The sequence below is a fragment of the Rhipicephalus microplus genome, chromosome X (genome assembly GCF_043290135.1).
Source record: "Rhipicephalus microplus isolate Deutch F79 chromosome X, USDA_Rmic, whole genome shotgun sequence".
In the NCBI taxonomy this organism is placed as follows: Eukaryota; Metazoa; Arthropoda; class Arachnida; order Ixodida; family Ixodidae; genus Rhipicephalus; species Rhipicephalus microplus.
The window spans coordinates 167,985,047-168,010,384 of record NC_134710.1 but is presented as its reverse complement, the minus strand read 5'-3'; the positions used below and the strand labels follow the sequence as shown (position 1 = coordinate 168,010,384).

The 25,338-nt window shown below is 39.9% G+C and overlaps 1 protein-coding gene across 4 annotated transcripts in view; it reads right to left on the bottom strand.

The window, feature by feature from the left end:
* Positions 1 to 3,167: 3,167 nt before the first annotated feature.
* Rhp (GTP-Rho-binding protein rhophilin) overlaps positions 3,168 to 25,338 on the bottom strand; it is a 233,840-nt gene continuing 211,669 nt past the window's right edge. For all 4 annotated transcript variants that reach the window (XM_037428540.2, XM_037428543.2, XM_037428539.2 and 1 more), the window contains exons 7-15: positions 25,042 to 25,150; positions 23,775 to 23,924; positions 22,883 to 22,981; positions 18,393 to 18,549; positions 16,985 to 17,101; positions 15,658 to 15,852; positions 14,253 to 14,329; positions 9,409 to 9,558; positions 3,168 to 5,270 (exon numbers count right to left, since the gene is read on the bottom strand). In XM_037428540.2, the coding sequence (XP_037284437.1) occupies positions 4,920 to 5,270; positions 9,409 to 9,558; positions 14,253 to 14,329; positions 15,658 to 15,852; positions 16,985 to 17,101; positions 18,393 to 18,549; positions 22,883 to 22,981; positions 23,775 to 23,924; positions 25,042 to 25,150 (1,405 nt within the window). In that variant the 3' untranslated portion in view covers positions 3,168 to 4,919. The remainder of the gene's footprint in view (positions 5,271 to 9,408; positions 9,559 to 14,252; positions 14,330 to 15,657; positions 15,853 to 16,984; positions 17,102 to 18,392; positions 18,550 to 22,882; positions 22,982 to 23,774; positions 23,925 to 25,041; positions 25,151 to 25,338) is intronic.

The following is a 25,338-nucleotide window of genomic DNA, read 5'->3' as shown; positions in this document are numbered from 1 at the left end:
ATCGTAATAACATAGTTGCATCTTACATGAAATTAAGTTTGTTTCATCCAAAAATTCGTTATAAAGGTTTATTTCTAACACTATATCTATTGCAAGACAATTTTTCATTTACTTTGTTACAACCGTTATTTCGTTATGTCCTGGTTTGTTATATCGAGGTTTGAGTGTAAAGCATTGCAACTACAACAGAGGAGCACCGACTCAGAAGAGTTGTTCACTGGGTTCGGTGATGACAAACATGCGTTATTAAACTATATCATTCACAGTTTGAAAGTGAACATGCTTTTTAAATGCCGTAGCCACTGTAGCACTGACTTGAAGCTTTTTATTGGCTACCATCTTTGTTTTTGCTGCTTTGACTGGAGAAATGTCCATATCTAAATTAATGCAATTTTCAACATTTTATTCCAAAAATGAAATTTTGCAATTAGAGTGGACTATGCAACTGAGCCATGAAAAATAACATTGTACTCAGAAGCATTGATGGAAACAACTGAAAAGCTTGTAGTGGCCACTTTTTTAGGCATGGGGTACAAGCATTTTACTCTACTCGCATTGACAAGATTTAATGGCTACACATTTATAATTAACTAGGTCCTAAGGTGATTGACATTAATGAGCAATTATTACACATTTTTTAGCCCACCAGCAGAGATTGTGTTCTATGAAAAGAAGCAATAATCATTGTTTGATTAAAGTCTTGGTTGAAATTACTTGTATGTATCACCTCGTTTATAGTGACATATATTACAATTTTCTGGTCTATTTTCTTCTATAACAAATACCAATATATAATGAAATGAGCAAGCAATTAAATGCACACCTGTTTCTTAGTCATGCATGTTTGCATCATCACCAGGATAGAGTTCTCACATCAGAATTCAGAAAATATATTTTGAAAACTACTTGCATGACAAAACCAATTATAATGGTATAACTATAAGTAGGTGCGATTGACCCCATAAGCCGACTTCATATTTTCTTATGTAAAACCTAATTCTTGGCATACAGAATACTGTGCTGCTATAAATAGTCAACTTTGGTGATAACGCAAAAAAAAAGTCACTTATAAATGTGCACAATAACTTCACAGCAAATGGTCAAATGTAAGAGATCACATGAAGCTCCTTTATTTCACCCCTTCGTGCTACTCAAGTAGAGTCGCAACACAAAAAAATACCATAAAATGCTGTTACCTTGAGACAGATATCTAACGTTTTCTTTCCCTTGCTGAATAATTATCAGCATAAAGGCAAATGAGTAATTGCATAAAATTGCTAGAACCTTCCCTCGTACCTCGAAGTGTTCTACGAATCTGCATTTTTAATACAAACAGCTATATTCAGCTTAAAAGCTGTCGCAATGTTGCCCCATCGTGTGGGGCAACTTTGTGACATTGTTTTTAGCTGAATATGATTGGAAAAAAAGGCTGGCACAAAGTTACCCCATCAAAGGTTTATTTGAGTTATTTACAACTGGTTTCTACTCTATCAACATTATAATAGTATGAAAACTTATTGATACATATACCTCCTCAATCAAGATCTTTTAGCTCAAAGATGTCTCATTTTCCCACCGGCCTAGGGAATTGAATTGTGTGAAGAATTTCTTCTTTTTAGTACAAAATTGCGTCTTCGCGGTCCGGCCATCTCCAATTCTTTTGGGGTCCTCTCCATACTTCTGATGATGTACCCCTCAGGTTTGACTGCCGTCACTCTCCCCAAGTAAAGTTGTCGTTCGAAGTTTTACTATGACGAAGTCATTCTTCTTGAAGGTTCTTTCTCCGCAACCCGCACTATGAACCTCCGGGACATTGCTAGTATCTGGCATTACAAAAGTGTTAGAGTGTCCGTTTCAGATACGTTGTCAAGACTTCCGGAGAGTATCTTGAAATCACTTGTATGTCCTTCTGACCATTTTTTGTTGTCGCCGTGCTGACCATCTGAAAACGATTCGCTGTCACTGCTTTCTTCTGCGCTGTTGTCCTCAAGAGGAGACCTCTTTCTAGGTCGCCTAGCTTTCATACCAGAGGACGAACTGCCTTTGGGGTAACTTTGCGACAGTTCGCATGTCACAAAGTTACCCCTTGAAGTATCAACATTTCAGTTTTCTTTCGAAAACCTTAAACAGACATGGCTTTATAAATTTATATTCCAGTTCATTTTAGCCTACATAATAACAAGCGCAAGTAGATAAATGTTTTCGCTCTTTTTCTCATTGGTACGGATCGAGCACACAAAGTATACGGTACTTCAAAAATGTGCACCAAAACACCATTCAACATGACGGCACCTTAGAGTGGTTATTGAGCATAGACACTTTGGCTGGCTGCCTCTAGGTTAAATGGCATGTCGGACAAGCTTTTTGAGCGGCCTGTTGCTTTTCAGCAGAGCCTGGTCGTGGTGCAATGTTTAAAATACAGAAACCTGAGAGCGTGTCACAAATTAACCCCTGCAGTCACAAAGTAACCTCATTTTACGGTAGCACAAGTGACTAGCGCCCAGAGCTGCAAAGTTGTGACACTCAGCACTGTTGCTCTTGAGCATGCCGATATCGAGACTGCCAAGCACATGCTATTTTCCAAAGCAGGGGTGGCCAGTAGACCAGAGGAAGCCGGCCCAGTTTGCTGTTGGCCCATATGTAAGCCCATATCTATAAGAAATGCTTGTTCAATGCTCATCGGCAGAGGTGGCTATAAACACGATTTCTTTTTTACTTTTCAAGCTCGAGTTGCTAGCAACTCTACTTTTATCGCAGTTGCTCCCAAAAATTTGTTTTAAGCACTTTCCACCGGCCACTCTTTGTGAAATGGAATATGGATGGCACTCTTGATATCAGCGTGCTCAAGAAAAATGCAGCATCGCGGGTCGCAATTTTGCTGCTTTGGCAACTGGTCACTTGTGCCAACCTTTTTTTAATGAGACTGTACAGGTCCACAAAATGGGCACTACAATCATCAGGTAAGGTTGTGCGCAAATATACAGCAATTTGGCAATACTGCTGTAGTATTGTGCTTTATTTTTTTACTTCTTTTTATACCCTACACTTCACTGGCGCAATCGTAAATAAGCAACAGACCTTGTCGATTGTGTTAAACAATGTTTCATTGTCAGGAGCAGTAAAAAGATTGTGTTTTGTGTTTATATTTATACACATACAACCTGGTATTCAAATATAAGTGCTTTATTTCACTATGTTGAAACGATTTTCACATATTGTAAGCGAACAACTCACAACTCCATGAAATCTAATCATATTTTAAGGAAGTAACAATAATTACAGAAGCATTAGAATTTGTCTATAATTTTTAATTAGTACACGGTATCAGCTGAAGCCAAATATGTTATAAAAGCAATGTGGAAGTGTTTTAAAAAGCAATAAAACAAGCATCTAATGTCACAAAGCTAGCATTGATGTAAAAATAGAGTATGCCTTAGGTTGTCTGTATGTACAGTATGTACATTATATACCTTGACACTTTCAGTGGTGTTTCTAAGCTCCACACAGAAACTGTAGGACTTCCTGCAGCATTTTAGCTGCTTCCTCATGAGTTCATCAGGGTGCAGTAAACACTCATCCAATCCTTCTACACCGCATGTCATTATCTTTGATCAACAAACGTAATCACATAAACACAAAAGCCAGTTTCAAGGTAACCATCTTAAATGCTTTGAACAGCCACATAAGATCTGCATGAAAATTTAAATGCTGCAAATAACAAATATGTGCAATTTATTACAAGTCCACAGTTTCTTCCAGTTAGTCCTAAAAATGAGTGAAAACTACTATGAAGGTGAGCTGTAGCACCATTAAGGGTAAGCTACTGAAACCCTCTCGGCTGAACCCTGCAAGCAAAGTATACATTCCTTACGAATGTATTGCTGCACAATGCAAAGCGTGTGCAACCATACATCTAGTTCTGCTATTTTGCCGCAACACAGTGAAAAAACTAACTGTATTAAACACAACAGCGGTCAATAATATGCACATAAAGTGGATCGATATGTCAAATGCTGTCTTCACGATTAGAGGATGAGTACATGAGGTTTAACGTAATGACTATGACTGAAAATGTAATTTCATGATGCTCCAGGTATACAAATAGACCACAGTTTAGAAGTATCATTGTGAAACAATCTTTTAGTGAAAATAATGCACTAATACTGCATAAAGAGATGCCCGGTTTATACCCATTTTGATATATTTGACTCTCAACAGACCAGAGCCCAATGTTTACAGCCCAATAAATTTCAGCACCTGTTAATCACACTTAAAGGGTACGGGTGAATTATTAGTCATGTGATTTCCACATTTGGCATGGCTGCAACAGTCAATTAACCAAAAATGGCACAAGTGCTATGGTACTTCTGTTCAGAAGGATGGTACTCTTAGCACAAGCATGCAAGTCCTTTACATTTCACACACTTCTTAACTATTACATGATTACAAAACAAGCAAAACAATTTACAAATCTCCTCCAATGACTATCATTGTTGCTTCCTCCATATATCTGTACAATACCACAATTTCCTGTGAAACAGTGAAAGCTGAATTGAGTGCTAACAGCAAAAAAGTTGCAGGACTGAAGATCATACTTTTTGTCAGTGCAAAAATTTGCAACAGGCAGCAGTTTTAATAGGGAATGCAGCAGATCTTGGACACAGTTGGCGACACTGACAAAGATTTTCAAATTTCTTGCTATAGCACAAGTCAGTCCCCATATCTTGACAGTTCAAGACTGAGCACAGCTCATTGGAAGCATCCCTCGGTTGGGCGCAACGTAGTTACAGCACTAGAGTATAACAACTTCATTGACACTGTCTTTTTTAACATGGATGCTTTTTCAAGCACACTTGGTTCCTTGGTAGTGGTCACTGGGTCGGACATCAATGCCAGTTATGGGTAGTGCAGTGACGTGCTCAGCGCAGCAAAATGTTGGCATCGTAACCAGCCTCCCGCCTCTCCTTCGACGTTCCACGTCGAAAGAAATTCCAAGTCAGCCGTTTGTGACTGTCCTTGCTTTTGTTGCTGGCGATAGAGCCATTGGGACTCTGCACTCTGCTTGAGCCACTTGAGCTCACACCGGAGGATGAGGTGGTTGACGATGCTGGGCTTTGTCGTAGATAGCTGCGATCCATAGGTGTAATGACACGCAGAGTCAGCTCATCGCCAGCTTTTCTTATTAACTGTACCACTTCTTCATGTGTTGACCACTTGGTATCAAGGTCACCAATTGCAACAATGAAATCCCCTTCTTTAACACCAGCCAGCTGGAAAACAACAAAAAAACTCACTATAAAATGTCTTCATCAAAAACATTACTTAGCAGGTTTGATTCACTGAAGTAGAAAAGAACACATGTTAGCGGTGCGATAGTTTCAGAAGTTCTGAATAAAGAATACACTATTGTGATAATATCGAACTCAGTTCTTAAGCTGAATATTCACAATTCAAAATTGCAATATTTGTTTCATAGTTTTTAAATATTTTATGTAGAAAACTGTACATGCTTAAACATGATATTGAAGGAAAAATGTGCCAAGTTTCATCACATTCAAAATATACACAAGGCATGTGAACGATTATTGATGTGCAGTGCACTATTCCAGCTAATGCACAATAAAATATTGCAGTTATAAAATACCATTTTAGATTGTGAACAAGCATCATCTCAATAGATTTATATTAAAAACATTTTATTTTCAGCATACTTGATATTACAGTGGCAGTGTCTTCAGCAGTCATTCCAACTAAAAAACATTTTTCTTTTCCGCACTGCCATTGATTGTGAAGGGATGCACAGACATTAGGTGGCCAATGAAGCTGCCTTTTTAAAACTACAAGATCGCATTCTTCTAGTGTCCTGAATTCCTGAACAGGCTGCTTAGCCTAGTTAAACCTTCACAGTGCTCCTTTAGTGCTTTTAAGAAAGCATTCTTTACAACATGCACATTATTGCAAGTAGAAATTGTCAATGTTAATGCCAAAGATTAGTGAAAACATAGTTGACTTCTGTTGTTTCAAACCACAGAAACCAATAAAGTTGGTTGAATTATTCATTGGGTTGAATTAAAGAGAGAAAAACAAAGCACAAAAAAAAAAAAAAAGGCGTGGAGCGTTCTATACTCAGCGACAACTTTTCTTGGCATTGGAGTGAAGGCTACAGATCAGCGACAACTTTTCTTGGCATTGGAGTGAAGGCTACAGAGCCAAATTGCGGGTATCCTACTGCCAGTGAATGTAGTTCCACAACAGCGCCCATATTTTCACCGTGAAATATAGAAGCTCCTTTTTTATTTGTGGCACAAATAAAGGAGCTATTTGTGGCTGGACGCAGTTCCCACCATTAAGATAGTCGTATTTACTTTAACTTATTCGTTGTGACTTCACGTTTTTGAACGCATGAGAAAGTCCGGCCTTTTGACGTGCACCTCCAATGCTAAGCGGCGTCTGCGTCTAGATGAAATGCTGATGATGCGGCCAGTCACTTTTCATAGTGTTACAAGACGCGCGCCAAAACGGACTACTTCGCGTAGTGATACAAGTGCTCGGCCTCCACAGCTTTCCCTTCAGTGCCAAGAAAAGTTGTTGCCGAGTATAGAATAGGATAAGCGTTGCTAAAATTGGCCGAGGTTCAACTCTTGTAAATGTAGCTATTGCAAATGAAAAGAAGTATATTTGGCTTGGTTTTGCAAAGGCTATACACACAGTGTTTCACTAAACACTTTGCTTGGCCCCGTGGTACTGCTGCATTGAAGCTCTGAGTGAGCGCACCATGATGCCTTACCACGGTGGATAATGTGGAGCGACATTTTGCCCGTCACACTTGTGCTCTGGCAGCTCAAGGTCACCGAGACACGATTTTGCAGGTACTTTTTACGTTATCTCCCTGGGGGTTGGTCAAAAATAGAACTTCATACAGGACATGATGATTTACTGATGCAGCACACTGTACCTCAGGGGTTGGAAAGTTGGACATCACTGCTGTATGCACTTTACTGCAGTCAGAATCTGTGCTAAGCACATGTAAGAAGACCAGCCAATTTTAAATTGTCCTACTGATTTCTAGATTGAAATGACAAAAGTGTGGTGCAATAGCAATATGTGGGTGCCAGCCTGCAGTGGAGATAGAATGAACCAAGGTCAAATTAAAAGTAGTCTACAATATTCTATATTTCATTCGATTCATGTCTGCCACTATATGACAAATATTCAATCAACTTCTGGTGCCATTCAATTTGTACTCGTCTTCCTTCCAAAAACTACTGGTATTCAAATATTCGTACTAACACCTAAAATTAAAAGAAAAAAGGCCATGTTGAGCCAACAATGCTACACATATACTTTACAAGAAAGCAAAATCATGTTTTTACGTGGTGGTTGTATGCAAGTGAGAGTCAGTTGGTGCTTTATGCCAATTGCATCCACTTTAATGCCAGTGCTGTGTCTACCGGCTCAATTTTCTGTGGAATGTGGCAGCCACAGTCTTTGGTTCACACTCTGCTGTAGCTCAAAATTTTGTGTGATTTTATCCCAATTGTATATACTATAATCACAGTGGAGTGCCTGCAGACCCATTTTTCTGTGCAAATGTGTCAGCCAATCTTTTTGGTTCTTCTTGATTGGTCGTGGCTAAAAATTTTCTGTGAGGTGAACACACCAAAGTGTGGTGTCCTTTTTCCCCTTATATAGTACTTTCAGCAGGAAGAAGAGTTCATATTGAGCAGTGTGGGCTTGCCTGTCTTTGCCTTTGCTGTGGCACGTTTTAAGATTAGCTAAAACAAAAGCTTCGACGATTTGGTTCATGCGGAAGAAAGAGAAAAAAAAACAGTGCAAAAAGTTGCAACACAAGAAAGACACAGCACTGAGTCTGTCTGTGTGTCTTTCGCATTGTGTTCAGTCTTTCTTTGAGCCGTTTTATTTTTCCTAAGTATTCTTTAACATGTGCTGATTTGGCTGTGATGAGAGCAACCTTATGGTTTCTTCAAGACAAAATATAGTATACATAACAGCCAGTATTATGTTAGAGATTTTAAATGTAAATGACATCTCTGACCTACTTATAGGCATAATGCTGAATCATTCAAAAGAATGAAGAACACTGCACAATCAAACCTAAATATTACGAAGTGATACTTGCAGTGAAAAGCTTCATTGTGTTGCAAATTAAGTTGAGGTCCCTGTGTTTCAACTGTAAAATACCCTCGCAATTTTCTACACTAGCACAAGAATAATCAACTCAGTGGCTTTACCTAATGTGTGTATGCACATTTGTATGCTGATCCACTACTGCATGAAAACTGGCACCGATTAATTAAAATGCGGTACCTGCTGCTACATGGTGTGAATCATTCCTGGGTTATTGTTTGCACTGCGTCACCTATTTTCATGCCATGTCGTGACACCTAATGTAGTGTACACACACTCAAATTTTGCAGCAGTGTGTGCATAGAGGTTTCCTTGCTCCCACATAACACTTGATTGTGCTCTGGTGCAGAAGGTAATGTGCTGATGACGACGCTGCTTTTGTTTCTGCAGGCAATACTCAGTGTCTTAATTTCTAATACTTGAAGCGATCACTTGAAGTGGTCTCGCACAAGGAAGCCACACCAAACAGCACAATTGGGTTGTTGCCTATTAAAAGCGTGTACTAGTAGGTGTTGCCAAGCAGATAGTTGACTATGCTTACTGTGATAGAATTGCTGGCTATAAATCATACCCATGTATTTTGCTGTGGCTGCCATCACATGTTTAGCATCATGCTGTAATCATGCTCCCAGCATTAGTCGTAATCAGTGGTTGTCTAGCCTTTGCAATAGAAAAGCACAGCCTATTTTTAGCCATATAGCAACTTGAAGAATGCACTAACTTTTACACACACACACACACACAAAAAAAAACAGTGATAACACAGCTATGCATTCCATTTCATTTGCTTGACATGTTTTTCCTATTTTTTCGCATCATTTACAATGCTTATACAACAAAGTTGTACCACTGATACGTAAAGTGCCAATATTTTGTGACATGGTGTTGTATCAGCCATACAAAAATTTAGCGGCGCACTTGACCTTCAAGCAAAAAAAAAGTGATAGCACATTGGTGCGCTCAATTTCGTTCACACAAAGGTGTTTTTACCAACTACCATCAACGTTTGCATGTGAAGTATTTCTTGACTGAATTTCGCTCGACTAATGTTTACAGACTTCTTACTTTCACATAGAAAGACCAGATGCACATAGGCAATGTGTGAGAATTTTGTTTTAATCAAAACTGTTGCATAAGATTATTTCACAGAATTTTGAAAACATATACATGATTCGTTTTATCGAGGTTTGACTAACTTTAATCGAAGACTGTTAAGCCTAAAAGTCTATTGGATAGCCATATTTTGGGCATGAAACTGACCTCTGCAAGGCTGCAGGCCTCGACGCCAGCAACAATAACTGGGGAATCTCCTCGAACACTAAAACCAAAGCTTTCCTTTCCCTTCTTGGTAAGGTGCACAGCCCGGGATGCTGACCAATGGTGCCTGGCTGAGAAAATACTGATTGGACCCTGCAAAAATGTAAGAACATCACTTTACCATTAACACAATGTGCGCATTAATGGCACTACTCCTCACAAAATGTTCATAATATGCATAATGCAGAGGCCTTGAAGACACACTGGCTATCATATGTCAGTCACATGATAGCAACAGATCTTGCAAAAGGTTGTCGATATCACTGCATGCACCCTACTAAACATGGCAATACATCACACAATGACTCACAAATAATTAACAATCAGCAGCTTCAATATATTCAACATTAAAGCACAGTGTATAATTCATGTAGAGATTGCTGTACACAATTTGGTATTTAACACTTAAATGACAGTTTTGAAAATTAACATAAAACTGCACTAAATTTGTATTTCCCCAAGCATTAAAGCATTAAATAATTAGGACGATACGAGTAGCTCTAACATTCCTAGAACATGCATAAACTGTACACATATGTGGTATGCAGTTAAACCTGCTTATAATGAACTTCAATATTACAAATTCCTTGCTATAACAAAATTTTTCTATTCTATCCTGCTGTTACTCTATAGACGCACATGTATTTGAGACCTCTATGTAACAAAGTAACGAAGGGAGACACCCTTGATATAATGAATTTTCCCCATGGACAATATAGAAATTTTGCCACAGATTGTGTCATTTTGGCATGAGCATGCATCTTCTGCGGCTGCCCCGTTTCCGACATGGCGCACACAGTGCGCTCGTGGCTACAGGGACTCCCATGCGAGAGCAAGCGCTTGTTTTTTGTGTGTGGGTGTGCACAAGGAGGGCAGGCGGGCCTGCGCCCCAAAAGCCGGTTTTCGCTCCACAAGCCTGCGTTGCCACTGTTCTTGCCGTCGCGGGCACATGCGTGGATGTGCCCTCCCTCTTCTTTCTAGGCAAAAAAAAAAAAAAAAAAAAAAACTACTTTTGTGTAGGCAGTGCCAAGCTTTTAGTTAGTGTCGCATATGCGGGGCTGCGCTGCATATAGAGGGCGCTTTACAGAATATTTTTCCGTGGTATCAGTGTCGTTCACTCTTCGTTTTTGACGCCGTGCGCGCGAGTACCGTTTCATTGCGTGTGCATGGTGTAGCCCCCGATTACATTGAGCTTTGCCTATTTTTTTATGCAGACAACAGTGTCGCGACTACCGAGGGGATGTTAGATTAGGCGCTGATGGAAACTCTTCAAGACCACAGTGACAACAACAGGATTTTTGGAGGTCGACTTGTCATGCGTTCGCATTTGCGCCATGAGCTCGTGGCACCGTAGTCTTCGCGATTAGCTGATCAGCTCTGGCAAGAGCACGACAGCACGTTTAATGCAGTGAAAAGAATGAGATAGCAACAAATTGTAGTGTTATACGAAGTAAGGGTAGCAGACAACTCTTTTGGATTCAATATCGTGGAACTCTTACAAAACGCTGGTGTAAGCAAATACGGATGCTCCAGGGAGAAGTGCTCTTTTCACACAGTCTCTCTGCGTTGAAAGCAGACTGATGCTTGCTGAGATAGCGCGCATGCCAGTGATTGCGACCCTGCCTTTTCATCGTTGCTACTTATGTGACCCCCCCCCCCCCCTCCCCACATTCAAGATGAGTGGTTTTCTTTCTGTTTGAGCATTCGACAGCAATTCTAACATGTGGGGTGGATGTTATGGTATGCGCCCTCCAGGCGATAGAGATGGGCCGGCTCATTTGATCTCCGTTTCAGCAGCACTCACGCGCTTTTACTCGCTCGTAAAAGTTACGATGCCCAGGCACAAGCTCTCAATTTGGACTTGTTATGAAACATGGCGACGACGGCGAAAAACCCGCCGAGAGTGGCAATATAATTGCTATCACAATAATTACGCAGTTATTTTACCACTAAATGTCATGGGCCAGCTCAGTTTTCAGTTCTCCTTTTGCTTGATTTGTGTGTTTATTTTTCGAATTTCAATACCGAACCTACATATAACGAAATCCTCTTTATAACAAATTTTTCTGGGAATTAGTCAATTTCGTTATATCTAAGTTTAACTGTACTACAAACAAATGACCAATCAGCAGTGCTCAGCCAGTGTTGCAGTCATTATGGTTTCTCTGATTTCCTACCAAAGTAGAATACAATGCAGTTCAATTTATGTTGGATATTTTTTTACAGATGGGTTTCAGTGGTGCCATATTGGGCTGTTAACCTTAGTGTTTTGCATCTTTTACAGCTAAAGGAACCGTGTTACGGTAGACCAATATGCTTGAAAATGGTTGGGTTGGTGCATACAATGTTTCATGGCCTTATCAATTCACACCACACTATACAAAAACAAGGAAACACTGGCTTTTAACAGCCCAAGCTGGCGGCGCCCAGATTTCTTACAGAAAATAGTCTATAAAGCATAGGAACTGAAGTTTGGCAACAATGTGTCAATGCAAAGTCTCAACAGAAATTGCTACTAGTCATTTTATTTGTGATTGTTCTGCCCACATTTTGCATAAAGCTCTCATTTCATTGCTTTTACACAAACGGTTTTGCTATTTCATGGTAACAAGCTTTTCACTAAAGAGACTATGTAGTCTCTGCCACTGTGAGCTTGATAGAGGTGGTGTTGTGAGTGTAGCCTAAATACATCAGTGATCTCAGAGTATGCAGCTATGTACATTTGTGGTTGTATAGAGCACAACAGTTGTAAGAGGTCAAAGAAGAAAAAAAATAATGTCTGCATTTTGATGGTCTGTTACTATGATATGACCTCATAGTCCAACGCGTATTTGAGCTTGTCTTTGCAATTCTGGTCATGCAGGTATAGTGTGCTCAAATACAACTTCATCAAGAGCACACTTCAGCAGTACTAAATGTTTTCCTAAATGTACGAGTGTGGCTTTTGCACCAGAGGACAACAGCGTAGCTGTACTGCATTCCACAGCTTAGTATAAGAATGCTGTGAGTATTATCAACTTTGCAAGCGGTTAAAGTGACAGAGACCTGAAACAGCAAAGGTCAAGCTGGGGTCTTCATCACTAGTTAATTCATTAAACAGTTGGCTTCCAGGCTAGAAGAGATTGCTAGTAAAACACAAGAAATTTTACTTTCTGTGATTTCTACCGAGATTCAATAAGAGCAGTTTGAATACTTGCAATTTCAAGGCTTTATCAATAAGGCTATAGCCAAGCATTACTACAGTATGCTCTATTCATGTTTCTCCCATCAAGAATACAATGTTGGCTTCATTTTTTCAAGGATGTCTCTCAGACATTGGCTGCACATAATTAACAAGGATATAGAACAATATGCAAATGTACCATTCTATCTAATACACTTGGATGTAAAAGAAGGGCAATTTTGTTTTAAGCCAACATGAGCATTGTGCATCAACATCTGCATGCAACTTGTCAAGATCCACAAGTCTGAATGAAGTGGTCCAATGCTAGTCTAGACCTGTGTATACCCTTCAAGAATTATCATCAAGCAGGACCAAGAGGTAACCCCTGCCACCACAGTTACCATGTTGGCAGTCCTAAGCTTGGCACCATGAAGTTTTGCTCCATGCTAAAATTCACTGCTGTGATGCTGACGAGGTTGTGAGTGAAAAAAATAAAAGGCGAAATGCTTGAAAGATAAAATGAACTACAATGAAGAATGTACATAACCACAAAGCTGGTGAATTAGTGTTGATGTGATGAAGACATTGTGGTGGTGCGCATCATGGCACCCATCACACAAATCCTTGTAACAATAAAACTATGTACTAACATCTTTCTCTTTAATCCTATAAGAGGAAATATAAGGGAAAAATTTAGTGCACAGTACTACAACGTCCTAGTAGCATTTTTTCCTAGCCATCTTTGTGCAATCCACAGACCCAGTGACATTTCATAAGTCTACTAATTTGACTACAGTTATGAAGCAGTGGCAATTAGCACTTAGGAAAACCTACCCCATAGTCCATTCCACTTAGTAATATGGTTTAACTTGGTGAAATTTGCCATATTGCTACTAGTTTTGTTATATTAGCATTCCGAGTGTGCTGCCTAACCATTATTTGTAAACCTTTCAATTTATGAGAGCACAGGTTGGGTCCCAATCGTCAAAATGTTTCCACAGGTAAATACATCCAATGTTACATGAAATCAGTTTTTTTTTTTTCAAGGGTGGAGGGTGGGTTCACCTATACCTTATGTATATGTTCGTACTGGCATTTATATGCGTGCATTTTTATTACATATGCAAAATGAATAAACTTAGGGCCCCCTCAAGCCCCCACTGGCTATGCCCCTGCATGAAATTAAGACCATTCTAAAGAATTGTCTACATTTACATGTGCCTTTTTGGCTTGTGCACAAGATGATTGACGATTGATTTGTGGGGTTTAACATCCCAAAACCACCATATCATCCCCAAACCACCATAACATCCCAAAACCACCAAAGACGCTGTAGTGGAATGCTCCGGAAATTTCAACCACCTGCGGCTCTTTGGGCATGCACCCAAATTTGAGCACACGGGCCTACACCATTTTCCCCTCCATTGAAAATGCAGCCGCCACAGCCGGGATTCGATCCCACGACCTGTGGGTCAGTAGCCGAGTACCTTAGCCATTAAGACACCACGGCGGGGCGGCTTGTGCACAAGAGTAGAATAATATTTTAATAACAATGAAATTGCACCATAAAGAAAATAAACTTGTAAAGCATTCAAAAAAAAAAAAAGAAAGGAGGGTCACTCACCAGCCCGTGAAAGAGGTCCTTTACTTTGTACTGAGTGAAATCAGGAGATGTCAGAGTCAACTGATACTTTGTGGATGCTGCAAAAAATAGCAGTGGTCTCAATAAACAAAAAATGAAACTTTTGGACCAGCTGCATCATTCTTAAGGGTAACACATCAAAAGTTATATGAGTCATACTGAAATGTACAAGAAGTATTTTTTTTTTTGTTTTAGACAGACATGTTCGTTTTTATCAAAGGTAACTCCAGTACAATTGATTAATTGTACTGAGGACCTGCCACATTGGCGGGCTAGTACCGGAATGTCCTACTGGTGGCACAAACTGATTTCTCTCAGCATGGCTGTGGATAACATTGACATTTTAGACAATGTGAAGCACTGAACTTTCACTCTGCCATAAATTGTTTGCCTTAGTGTCTTTCTAGCGTTCACCTTTTAGTGTGCAACTCAACAGCGTTATAAGGCCCCGTTTGCATTGTCTTTTCATTCCTTTGCTATATTTCCATTCTCAGGAGACACCTCAAGCATGCTGTGAGGGACGGAACATCTGTGCACGTGACATATGGCTGTTGTAAAATCTCCCAGCTTGGGTCTTACTTTCGTCGGCTACTGCAATAATGGGTGCAAAGTAGCCACTATAGATCTGTGAGGAAATATCAGCATATGTGTAGCTTCACACTTTGTTGATGCTGTGGCTAATGATGATAATGAGAATATAATTCAGCCCTTTGTATAATGGGTTGGCAGTTTTTAACCACCCAACTGCCATGAGATTCGCATGGTGTGACGCCCGACGCAATTTTATGCTTCTGCTATGAAACATTACATCAGACAACGCGACCCCTTGCCTGATATGACAACTATGTATGGTTATTTCCTGAATCAGTTTCAAGTACTAGCATGGTTTTATGATAGAATACTTGACTGCCTCATCAATTATATAGGTTTGATTCTAGCTGGAGCCTGCATTACTATTCTTTGCATCTATTTTGATTTTCCGCTTATGGGCAACACTCATTTTTCATTTACAACCAACGCCAACACGGGCTCTTAAATACTATTACTGCAAGAAATGGCCCACTCACAAAAATTCCAAGAGAAACATATTAGGAAACACAGTTGCACCAGCTGACATCTATACATTCGGGTATTAGCTGATAAATTATGACATTAACCAAAACCACGTGAACCACCCGTACTGTTGTTTTGAAGCATCAGTTATTCTTATAGGCACCACGATAAAAGTTTGCATCTAAGTTTCTGTTTTTATGCACTATATTCTATTATTTTTACACATTGCACAGCAACAATGACTGCGATAAAACAGCATGTTAAAAAAAAAAAAGCTTGTAATTTGCTTTTACAAGGTACTATCGCAGATAAAGCAAAGCCCTTGCCCACTGACCTTGAATTTGTGGTGGGTCTAATACCTCCTGGAAGTCATCTTCCTCTTCGAGGTCAGCATACCGCTGCAAGGCAGCATCGTGGTCAGCCCGGAGGCGCCCCAGCAAGTTGTCAACCTGACGCAGTTGGCGACACATGCGGTGAAGGCGCAGTGCCTCTTCATGCAGCAGGAGAGCCTCACGCAAGTGGGCCTTGCCTAAAAACAAAGGATACATCAAACTTATTAACCTCTGCTACGTGTGGAGGTATATTTTGGGTTCACCAGCAATGAACTCGTGAAGATGACATATTTTAAAGTTGATGTGCATGTGAACAGTATAACTTCTTATAATATGGGTCAAAGCAATGTCTGCTAAAGTCATTTCTGTTAATTCTAAATAACTTAGCTAACCCTGTCTTCACTTTCAATGAACTTAATTTTTAATGTGAATAGCTCTTTAATAATGTGTGCCATTTAGGTTGGAAGAACTGAAATAAACAAAAAAATTGCACTGTCTCGTGCCTTTCTGCATAATATGAGAATGACAAGAAGGCTTGAGAGAGGATTTCTACCTCATAAGAGCAATTCACAGTGTACCCCCCTCTCACAATCTTAGCCAAGGATACACCCAAGTGTTATAGTAAAATGAAGTGTAGTTTTAAGAGCCTTTTGAACCTTAAATGTAGTCACAAATACTTTCTGAGCATTATTATGAAAATATTGCTGATCTCTAGACGAAGCTCAGGTGAACATGAGAGTCATACGTGACTGCAGTGCATTTACTTTACAACCTCAAGCCAAAACAGATAAAAGGTCACAAGCACCCTCACTAGCAATGTTCTTAACTATTATTTAGAAAGCAGGATCAAGCTGGTTCAACAGGCATTGGCTTAACTCTTGATCAGAATATCTTTAAGTAATAATTTTAGTTACCTTTATTTAATGCAACGGAAATTTTATGTGTGTGTAATCTCGAAAAAACTGTTCTTCCAGTCTGAATTGACAGACATGTGCCTAATGTTTTTTTTATGTAATTGTATGTTCTCTTTACATGCGTAGGCATGAAAACACTACATGCCCGACACTATTTGCTAACGAACTGAATATCAAGCCCAAATTCTTAGAACTCGCACAGTAGCATAGGAGCATAGCCAGAATTCTTTTTTGAGGGAAAGGGGGGTATAACCCCACTTTACTATGTTTGTGCATGCATTTGTATATGTGCGTGCATATATATATATATATATATACACAAGCTAAATCGAAAAATTTTGAGGGGGTTTAGACCCCCTCACTCTTCCTGGCTATGCACATGCAGTAGCATTAAATGGCAGTTAAAAAAACTGACCTAGCTGCCGTCTCTCCTCCAAAGTTTGGGGCACTCTGATGTCAATGCATGTTGAATTGCTCTGGTCTTGGACATGCAGGAACTCAAGGGATCGCCTCAAGGTCTCATCCAAGTCCCCTGCAAAGAAAATAGTATAAAATCCGAAAATTATGATATACCTGTTTTCAGGCAGCTTCTGTAGAGCAGCTCATCTACTTAGTGGGGCAATTATAAATACTATGGCACAATACCTCAAGCATCAAAAACTTGTGCAATTTATAGATGAAAAAGAAAAGAAAACCCTAAAATATATAATTGGCAATATCATAAAGCTTTGATAACTTTGAGAAAAAACACGATCTGTATTAGTACAGTGCACAAAAAAATGTTCATTAGGTGACAAGAAAAAGGTTAAAATGTGGCATAGGAAGCAAGAAAACCTCTGTCTCCTTGCATTGTATGCCAAGAAGACATTACAGGAACAGCTGTAGGCCATAATGAAAGGAACCTTGAAGCAGTTTTGACAATTTTTCAGAAACACACTGGGCCGGTAGACCAAGTCCTAAGTGTCATTTACAGACTGATTTAAGTTCTCTGCATAAACTGTAATTTATTATAATGCGTTAAAGCTGCAAATCACTGCAGATCACTGGCGTTCAACCAAATGCTTTTTTCACTGCCTATTCACAGTGCGACATCCAGTAGAAGTGCAATCTCACCCCCTCAGCTGATCTGATTGGGTGTGGAATGCCCATAAGTAAGGTTGAGAGGTAGGATGGTGGCACCTGTCGGAGAAGATATCAACCACTCCGCGGTCTTAGTCTCTTAGTCTCTGTTGCCAGACTGTGTGCGTGCTGCAGGGTGCACTGGGCTATGGTCCTCAAGATTGCGCTCAACTTGTCAGCATGCAATTTGCAGAGGTAATGACTGAGCGAAGCTCAAATTTTCGAGTACACTCGTCGAAGCTCTGCCATCGCCAGCGATGCTAGCGTGTCTCACGAGTTGAGAAGGAGGGTATGATATAATCGTTTGAAGCGGCCTTGGTGATGCAAACTGTGAATAATTTTTTGTTCTAAAAATGACCGTGGGAATAAACTTCCTTAAAAGCTATATGAAACATATAGAAGAAAAAAACAGTATGCAGAAATTGTGTGGTGTAGGTTTAAGTAGATTAAGTGCAAGGAGCACTTAATGCGAGACATGCTCAACAAAATCTGGTAGTTCAATGTTTACAGCCTATCACTTGTTTAGATTATCTGTAGCAAATGTGCAGATTTGTGCACTAGTGACGTGTAAAATCAAGACTTAAACATCTGAACGCACGAAAACATCTGAACGCACGAAATCTACTCTATACGTCTCAAAACTTTCCCCCTAAATAGCTCAGTCAATAAAACATCACTTGAACACTTAATGGTAGTACACCCACCTGAATGCTCAAGAAGACCTACGGCAACATAATAGTGTGCTAATGCACGGTAATGTTCAGCCTTTACCAAAATAAGGCTAATCCACGAGTACGGTACATAGTCCTTGACAGGAGGCATCGAGATCAGCTTGTGCACTTGGGCATAAACCTCGGCAACCTGAAATGAAATGTTTACGAAGTTTCCATCAAATTTATGAATGAAAGTAGCACAATGTTTTATACTAATTGCAAGACTAGAAGAAAGAAAGTTCATTTTTGATGTATTAGCAACACAGATGAAACCTTAAAGGTTAAATACATTACAGTTAGACCTGCTTATAACATACCTCCTCTACATTACAAAGTTTTTCTATTCCCCGTTGTTACTACATAGAAGCACATGTATTTGCGACCTCTATGTAACAAAGGAACAGCAGGAGACATCCTTGATATAACGAATTTTGCGCCGAATTTTGTCATTTTGCCCCAAGCATGCATCTTGCTGACGAAGCGCCATGTGCACTGCCGCCGCTTTGCGCTTCATGGCCCCAGCGGCTCCTAGGCAAGAGCGAGCGTCGGTGAGCCTGCGCTCCTGATTTTGATTTATATGTGGAGTTTAACGTCCCAAAACCACCATATGATTATGAGAGCCGCCGTAGTGGAGGGCTCCGGAAATTTCGACCACCTGGGGTTCTTTAACGTGCACCCAAATCTGAGCACAAGGGCCTACAACATTTCCGCCTCCATCGGAAATGCAGCTGCCGCAGCCGGGATTCGATCCCGCGACCTGTGGGTCAGCAGCAGAGTACCTTAGCCACTAGACCATCGCGGCGGGGAGACCTGCGCCCGTCGAGCCGGCATTGCCCCCGTTCTTTCCACTGCCGCCGCTTGCGCAGATGTGCCCTCTCCCTCCCACCAGACCAAAAACAAACAAACAAACAAACAAAAAACTACTGTTGTGTTGGCAGTGCCACTCTTCGATTGCTGCAGAAGTCTCTGAACTGCACTTATTAAAGCGACACAGGTGATGCCACTTTGCACTGTTACGCTTTTAGTTAGAGTCACGCATGACGAGCCACGCTGCATATGGAGAGCGTTTTACCGAATAGTTTTTGGCAATAGCCGTGTCGTTTGCTCTTCGCTTTAGATGCCGTGCGCCCGTGCATTGTTTCACTGCGCGCACATGAAGTGGCTCTTGACGAAGTTCTGTTTGATTTTGTTTTTTAAATGCGGACAGTGGTGCCATCACTAACCACGAGATGTCAGATTAGGCTTTGATGGAAACTCTCCAAGACCATGGTGATGACGACGGGTCTTCAGAGGTCGACTCGTCACACTTTGCTGTCTTGCACCACACAGCGCCGCGAGTTTGCGGGACCATAGCCTTCGCAATTAGCCAATTAGCTCTGGCCACATGAGGGCAACGATGAATGCGATAGCAACAAAAAGTAATGTTATAGAAAGTATGGCAGCCAACAAACTCTTTTGGATACGATATCATGGAACTTTTACAAAATGCTGGTATATGCAAATACGGCCGCTTCAAGGAGAAGTACTCCTTTCACACAGTGCCTTCACAATGAAAGCTAACTAATGCTTGCCGAGTAAGCACGCGCGCCAGCGATCGCGATTGCGATCGTACCCTCAAAATCGAAGTTCATCACTGTTGCTACTCAAGCGACCCCCCCCCCCCCCCCTCCTCGAGTTTTTTCATGCTCGTTGAGCACGGGTGGTTTTCTTTCTGTGTGAGCATTCGACGGTAGTTCTAACACACGGAGAATATTATCGTATATGCCCTTCAGGTGAGAGATGGCCGGCTCAATTTATCTCTGCTTCAACAGCGCCCGCGCGCATTACCCTCTTGTAAAAGCTGTGATGCCTTGGGGCACGTTATCAATTTGGGCTTTCTACGGAACATAGCAGCACCGGCAAAAACACATGGAGAGTGTCTATATAATTGCTATTGCAATAATAGTGCAGTTCTAACCCACAAAATAAGTGTTTTATGTGAGCTCTGCCTTCTCTTCTTCTTTTGTTTAATTCATGCATTTATTTTCAAATTTTCGTAACAAAGCTGCATATAATAAAAATCCTCCTTATAATGAATTTTCTAGAAAATTTCAATTAGTCAATTTTGTTGTATCCAGGTTGAACTATAGTACTATAATTTTCAGAGAAATATGGCATTGCAGCTTGAGAATCGCACTTTTGTCATACACGTGGGGTGTCAGGCATTTTAAGCAAGAGAACAAATAGACGATGTTGACACAACATATTGTGGAATTTTAAAAAATTGAATTCTAGAGTATTATGTGCTAAAACAGCAATATAATCAAGACACATAACATAGTGAAGGGCTTCAGTTTTATTTTGACCACAACGGTTTTTATATGCACACCTAAATTTAGGTACAAAAGCAATTTTTCTTTCACTTTAAAAAGTTATTTATGCCAGTTTTAATTAACAACACTTTAGTGAAAAAAAAATCTACAATACAGCCAAATGCAAATTCTGTGTATGCAACTTGCTGAGGGATTAGGCCAACTGTTTTTGAAGTTTTAGCTTTCCACCAGGTATCGGCTACGTCATAATTTTTGTGAAGTAGGACAGCACCCACAAGGCCTTTATTTGCCTTTCTACAGATAAGCGTGGTACCCACTACATATCTGTAGCGTACAAGTATTATGTGCACTTTGCTGATGCTGCATGAGGCTGATGACGAAGAATTAAGGCTGAACACTTTGCAGTAGGTGGGAAGCATTAAACCACACGTCATGCAGTTAGCATTGTGTGATGACTGGTTGTTATTTAACTCTTCTACCATGCTATGTTACAGAGGTTTGCGCAATTCTTTGCTCGATGTGATGCTTGTTCAGGGTCTTTTTACAAATTAATTTAGAGCACTAGCGTGACTCCGTAGTAGAGAAATTGACTGCCACGCAGAGGGCCCAGGTTCAAGTGCCATTCGACACTGTGTATTTTTTTTTTCTAACTTGATTTTTTTCAAGTAAGTTGGCCACGCCACCGATGGCAAAAGCTACAGCGATGTCGCTCAACGCAGGAACAGGCACCTAAGGGCTGCATTTTAAAAATGTTTTTGCCCACTTGACTCAAATTTGCACACATGCATTGCAATTGCAGCACATAAAGCAGGGGCATAATGCACAATATAGGGATCTGACAAACTGACAGTAGCAAACATTTGGAAGTGAATAAAAAACTTTGATTAGCGATATTTTATTTAAAAAATATACTGGCAAGGCACAACACTGTAGCAACTTGGCAGCTTTCCAACGTAGCCTTTTTGAGTTCATCCCTGAACTACTTATATCTCGAGGACATTCAGTTTGCACAGTGCTGCCACCAGACATGATGCCTATGTCTCCCAATAGTATTTAGCAGAGGGCTAATACTATTACATTAAGCAAAAGTAGCCACAATTCACTGAAATGACATCAGGTATGACAATATTAGAGAAAGTTCCTGCTGCCAAGCTGTTTCAATATTGGTTTCATTTAACCCATGGTGTTGGAACACAAGGGGCATTTACGAGGTAATTGTCTGCACTGTGTGCAAATCTTACCACCACGGCATATATTCTGGCCAGACAATACAGTGATGTATATTGCAGACTATGCAGCAATTACCCCTTCATCACCCACATGCCAAGCTTAAGAAAAAGGAAAGGTGTGCATAGAAATGAATATACTAAGCTAAATGAGCTATGTGTTGTAATAAAATGCTGCTTTAATTGCTAACTTGATTCATAACTTTACAGACAAGGCATTTCAGGCAATGAAATTCAAAATTTCTTTTAAATAAAGATACAATAATTAAGAAATTTATTCAGCATTTTTATAACAAAGTGAATTGGGCAAGTAATTATCAAAATTAGGCTTCTCTTAAAGAGTCACACACCTGTTCCTAATGCAAAGCTTAAGCCTGCTATCCAAAGTTCATAATTGATTCCAGGCACACTAAAGCTGAGGTTTCTAATTTTTGTAGCATAATGAATTTCAGTGAAATAAAAACTTGTATTGAACTGCCAAACAAGCAGAACTGCCATGATATTAGCACACACCCATGAGTGATACGCTTGTTTCTGCTTCAATGTTGGCTAAGCATGAAACACTCACTCGGGTCAAATTTTAATATTTTCTTGCTAACTTACTACCTCAAGTCATCTTAAAATGTATGCCTCAGTGGTAAAAATAGTACCGAGAAAGATGCTAAATCATGACAAACTTTCTCCCCCCCCCCCCCCCCCATTGAAACACTCTTCCTAAAGCACCCAACAAATATGTGTGTGTACAGAAGAATTAGAGAAATTGTGAGTATCAATGCTCATACACGATACTGCCATTAAAGTTAACAGTTCTGGAGCCAACGTAAACTGAAAAAAAAATAGACCTTCTTAATAAACGTTTACACATATATCTGTAGTGTTGTCATACAAATTTCAAGCCATATGGTGCTCGTAACGAAACAATTGATGAAAGAAAGAGAACTACCTCTGCTGCTTCTTGGCCCACTTCTATGCAAGTCATGACTCCTTGCTTTTCTACATTACCCAAGATCAGCTTTTCAAAGAGACACTCTCGTGCCTGAGCCTGAAAAGAAGCATGATAATCATGTGTAATAAGACACATTACAGTTATTAAATGTGGCAGTGCAATGTAAACATTAAATGAAGGCCTACGATTCCATAATAGAGAAATTGTGCACACTCAATGTTTAGTTAAAAAAGACCAATGAAACCTGTTTACTTTATACTCTCAACTATAGTGGCACAATAGTGGCAAATATGATTTCTAGACAACAGATGCCTGGCAGCCATGACCACTCACTCACGCCTCCTAGCTAGTGATGCCACTCTGTGCATACCACAGCACTAGTATGCAAGTATATTCCCCATGCGAGCACAAGTGCCACCATGACCTTGCCTGAACACAATGTACAGCTTTCAGCTACCCCTTTTCAGACATGTAAGTTCCAGAAAAAAATAGCAATGACCTAAGGTATAATATGTACAAAGCTTCCAGGCACACTATTATTATTATTATTATTACTACTACTACAACAACAACTACTACTACTACTACTACTACTACTACTACTACTACTACCACTACTACTACTACTACTACTACTCACAAGAGCAAAACAGAACTGAGCATGAACATTAATGTAGTGCCATAAGTAGAGTAATAATATAATTGCAGATGTTTAACATTCCAAAACCACCATATGATTATGAGAGATGCCGTAGTGAAGGGTTCCGAAAACTTCGACCACCTGGGGTTCTTTAACATGTACTGTCATAAGTGTAGCAAGTTTGAAAACATCTAGATTATTTCTTTGTGGAATAAAATTTAAAGAATTCATAAAATGCATGCCACTTACCAGCATTACATGAGTAAGGACTTCTAATGTTTCAGCACTGAGGTCCATGCTAGGTGGCTTGCTAAAGTTCTCCCGTATGTAACAAAACATACCAGCAGCTCGCAGAAAGCTGTCCACTGCAGAATCAATTCCTGTGCTTTTACCACGGTCCTGTATAAACAACAGGCACAAAAGTGAACAAATAGTGCAACCAAAGCACACAGACAAACACCACACACAAAAAAAAACTTCTTCAGTAAGGTCTGGCTGGCCCAAATTAATAGCAGTTTTATGAAATAAAATAAATAAATGCTTTCAAACTCATTTTTCACTGCTAGAAACAACCATTTTTAGTGCTTTTATGCTTTGATATCTTATTTCTAGACAAGTCACAGCACATGCTGTCACACATAAACTTGTAGCTTTCATTCAGCACAACAACAGAGATAAGAAGGTTCAAAATGAGCAGCACTAGCTTGCCTTGTCAGTTTCGTTTTAGCTTTTATGTCATTGCTCTTGAAGCGAAATTTAGCCTGCACACTAGCATAAAGTAACTTATATAAGACTGCTACCCAAGCTTTTCAGAAAGGTCGGTTTGGAAGTGTCAGTGATAACTTCCCACGCCAAGAAGGCAATCAAAATGCACTGCACACATGATGTCAAAATGCTTACAAATAAAAGTTACCCTCTGAAGAAAAATATGAGGTTGCTCTTGATTTTAGTCAGACATAACTGAAACAACAAGCACACCCAAGCATTTGCCAGTACTTGAGGTCTTGTTTAAACAGCATACATGTCAGAGTGGAAAATGAGAAAACCGAAGATTAATTTTAGTTTTTAAAGCTGCTTAAAATTATATAAGCCTTTAGCTTCAGAAACTATGCAGCCAGATTAACCGAAGTGCACATTCTGAATAATTTGATTTCTGAAGTGCAAACAAGGAATAATTGAGGCCAGTCTCGATTATACATCCTGTTGAAGTTTTCTTTCAAGAGATTGCCTAACATTGCTCAATAGTGTCATAATGTAGAGGCTGAACACGAGCCTGAAACAAAAAATGGCACCACAGAAAGAGGCTCACTACTGCAACATACTACGTACAATAAGAGATGGGGAAATCCGAACACATGAGATTCGAGGTCAAAAGCATTGGCTGCTGCGCCTATAGTATATAGAGAGTATAAGTATAGTTTCACCTATATTATAATGAGAATATGCATGACAAACCTACTGTAACCATTAAAGCAGACACTTACTAAATATTAAATTTAGAACACTAAGTACTCACTTGTTTTGCACCTATCTGAGTGTAGAGAGCTGCAATGTTAAACAACACACTGGCTTTTTCAAAGGCAACCGTCTTCTGTGTGCTTGGAACTCCAGTTAGCGAGTCAAACCTAACATAAAAGAAAGAAAGTTTCGTTAATCACAGCTATAACAGTTTCAAACAATAAACAGAACCCTTTGATACAGGATATATTTCAGAATAGGTTCTCCCGACATCACATTCCTGCACAAGGCAACCTAAGTACATCATGCTAGTACTAAATACATGGCAAAAGTCAAAATCCTCAACTCCCAAATG